The following is a 2,227-nucleotide window of genomic DNA, read 5'->3' on the forward strand; positions in this document are numbered from 1 at the left end:
TCCACTTGGGAGCTAACACTACTAGGTGTTAAAACTGCTGTATCCTATAGCATTTTACGCCAGACCCAGAACTTCCCAGGAACAGACTAGACATGCAGAACTTGCCCCAAAGATGCAAATGTAAATCCACTAACCATGAGGGGTAATACAGGAGTGCACAGGGGCGGCTTTAACAACCTTCCACTTAAAACTATCTGCAAACCACAATTCCTAATACACAACGGGTGAAGCGAATTCACCAATAAAAACTAGATTATAGCCTCCACTTCTCCACTCCTTGGGCTCTGTGCATAGCCCACTCCAGTTCCCATCTGCACAGTTCATCCCTGTTCACAGCCACAGTGAGGCCACCTGTCAAAGCAACCCTAAGGCTGCCTGGGAGCCACAGGACTGAACCTTGTCTGGACTCTGATGTAATCCCTTAGCTCCATGCTTACTCCTCTCACATTACTCATCACACTACATGTTAAGTGCTTCTCTGATGCTACTTTTCCCATTCACCTATCATGTGCAAGTCCAGAGATTATCTTGTTCCCCATCAAATCCCCAGGCCCCAGCTGTTGGAGACCCCAACATACACATCTGAGGCATGGAGGGGATGAGCAATCAATCATGTGAGGCATTTACCTTCATTAAAGCAGTCTCACCACTGCTCTGCTGGACATTTACAAAAGCTCCTGCTTCCAAAAGAATAGCCACTGTAGTTAAAAAGTTCTATTAAAGAAAAGAAAACAAATTTAATTCTTCAAATTCTTATATTCAAAAGTAAGATATTTTTGGATGTTTTGAAACTTTTAGCCACCAGGAAAAAGACAATCTATCCCAAGCAGGTAGGTGAAATTTCCTGGTTCTTTACTATGCAGGGTCTTGTGAGAACCAGAGGTGCTGGGTGGGTTCAGTCCCCTGCCCAGCCACACTCTGTTTTGCCAGCAAGTTCAATCTGAGGGTTAACCACTGCTTTCTACATAAGACCCTCTGCATAGCAATCCTTTAGATCAGTGGTTCTCAACCTTCTGGCCCTTTAAATACAGTTCCTCATGTTGTGACCCAACCATAACATTATTTTCGTTGATACTTGATAACTGTAATGTTGCTACTGTTATGAATCGTAATGTAAATATCTGATATGCAAGATGGTCTTAGGCGACCCCTGTGAAAGGGTCATTCGACCGCGAAAGGGGTCGCGACCCACAGGTTGAGAACCGCTGCTTTAGATAGATAATATATGGGAACATTTTAATTATTTTCAATTGGAAATGATTTTTCAATCAAGACCCTATTGATTGAAACTAATTTTAGTACCTTAATCGGAGGTCCTGTTGAATATAAATCCCTTCCAACTAGATAATCATTTTGAAAATTCAACTGCAAAGTATTATTGTTGATTTAAAAAAAAGCATCCATTCATAAGTCATAGATAAACTGAAATATAAAATTAAGTTGACTGTATGACTGTTATATTTCACTACAGAAACAGATTTTGTCTTAGTCCAGGAGCAGGAATTCCTGTAAGACTATGAAATGGCTGCACTGTGAGTGACCAACCTTTTCAGCTGCATGAATGAGTGCGGTGGTCCCATTCTTCTGTCTGCCATTCACTTTGGCTCCCTTTCTGATGAGAAGCCTCAGTAGATCGTCCTGACCTCCAGCTGCAGCAAGCATCACTAGTGTCATCCCACTTGAATCCTTCATTAGTTTTGTGTAAGGAAAAAATGTCAATGTTTAATCATAAAAATTGTATAACTAAGTTCATCTAGACTGTTTCAACGTGAAATTATTAAAGTACGTTGACTTAAGCATCTACTTAATTTTTTTCATGAAAATATCCTAAAGATAAAAAACTAATAACCTTTGGAATTTTATATATATAAATGTTACTATGGGAACCTTAATCAGAGTACACTGGATGTTCAAGGCCAATCTAAGCAAGGACATAGCAATCTTACTGTATGCACTGAGCAGGTGTACCTTTCTGAGGCCCAAATATTGATGTCACTATTTGGCAAGAAGCCTCTTTTGTCCAAGTTGGTATAAAGATGTATTACTAACCAGGTGGTACAAGGCTGTTTTTATTTATTTTTTATTTTATTGCTTAAAGCATTACAAAGGGTATTACATATGTGTCCCTTTTTTTCCCCGCCCTTGACAATACCCCGGCTTCCCCTACCCCCCAGTGTCTTATGTCCATTGGTTATGCTCATATGCATGCATACAAGTCCTTCAGTTG

The 2,227-nt window shown here is 40.2% G+C and overlaps 1 protein-coding gene across 12 annotated transcripts in view; it reads right to left on the reverse strand.

Annotated features, from left to right (window-relative positions):
* MPHOSPH8 (M-phase phosphoprotein 8) overlaps positions 1-2,227 on the reverse strand; it is a 79,261-nt gene that overhangs the window by 22,241 nt on the left and 54,793 nt on the right. For all 12 annotated transcript variants that reach the window (XR_002828426.1, XR_002828427.1, XM_023751153.1 and 9 more), the window contains exons 8-9: positions 1,546-1,686; positions 628-714 (exon numbers count right to left, since the gene is read on the reverse strand). Coding sequence is in view for 10 of the 12 variants with exons in the window: in XM_023751153.1 (XP_023606921.1) it covers positions 628-714; positions 1,546-1,686 (228 nt within the window). In the remaining 2 variants the exon portion in view is untranslated. The remainder of the gene's footprint in view (positions 1-627; positions 715-1,545; positions 1,687-2,227) is intronic.

The sequence above is a fragment of the Myotis lucifugus genome, unplaced genomic scaffold (assembly GCF_000147115.1).
Source record: "Myotis lucifugus unplaced genomic scaffold, Myoluc2.0 scaffold_19, whole genome shotgun sequence".
NCBI classification, from domain to species: Eukaryota; Metazoa; Chordata; class Mammalia; order Chiroptera; family Vespertilionidae; genus Myotis; species Myotis lucifugus.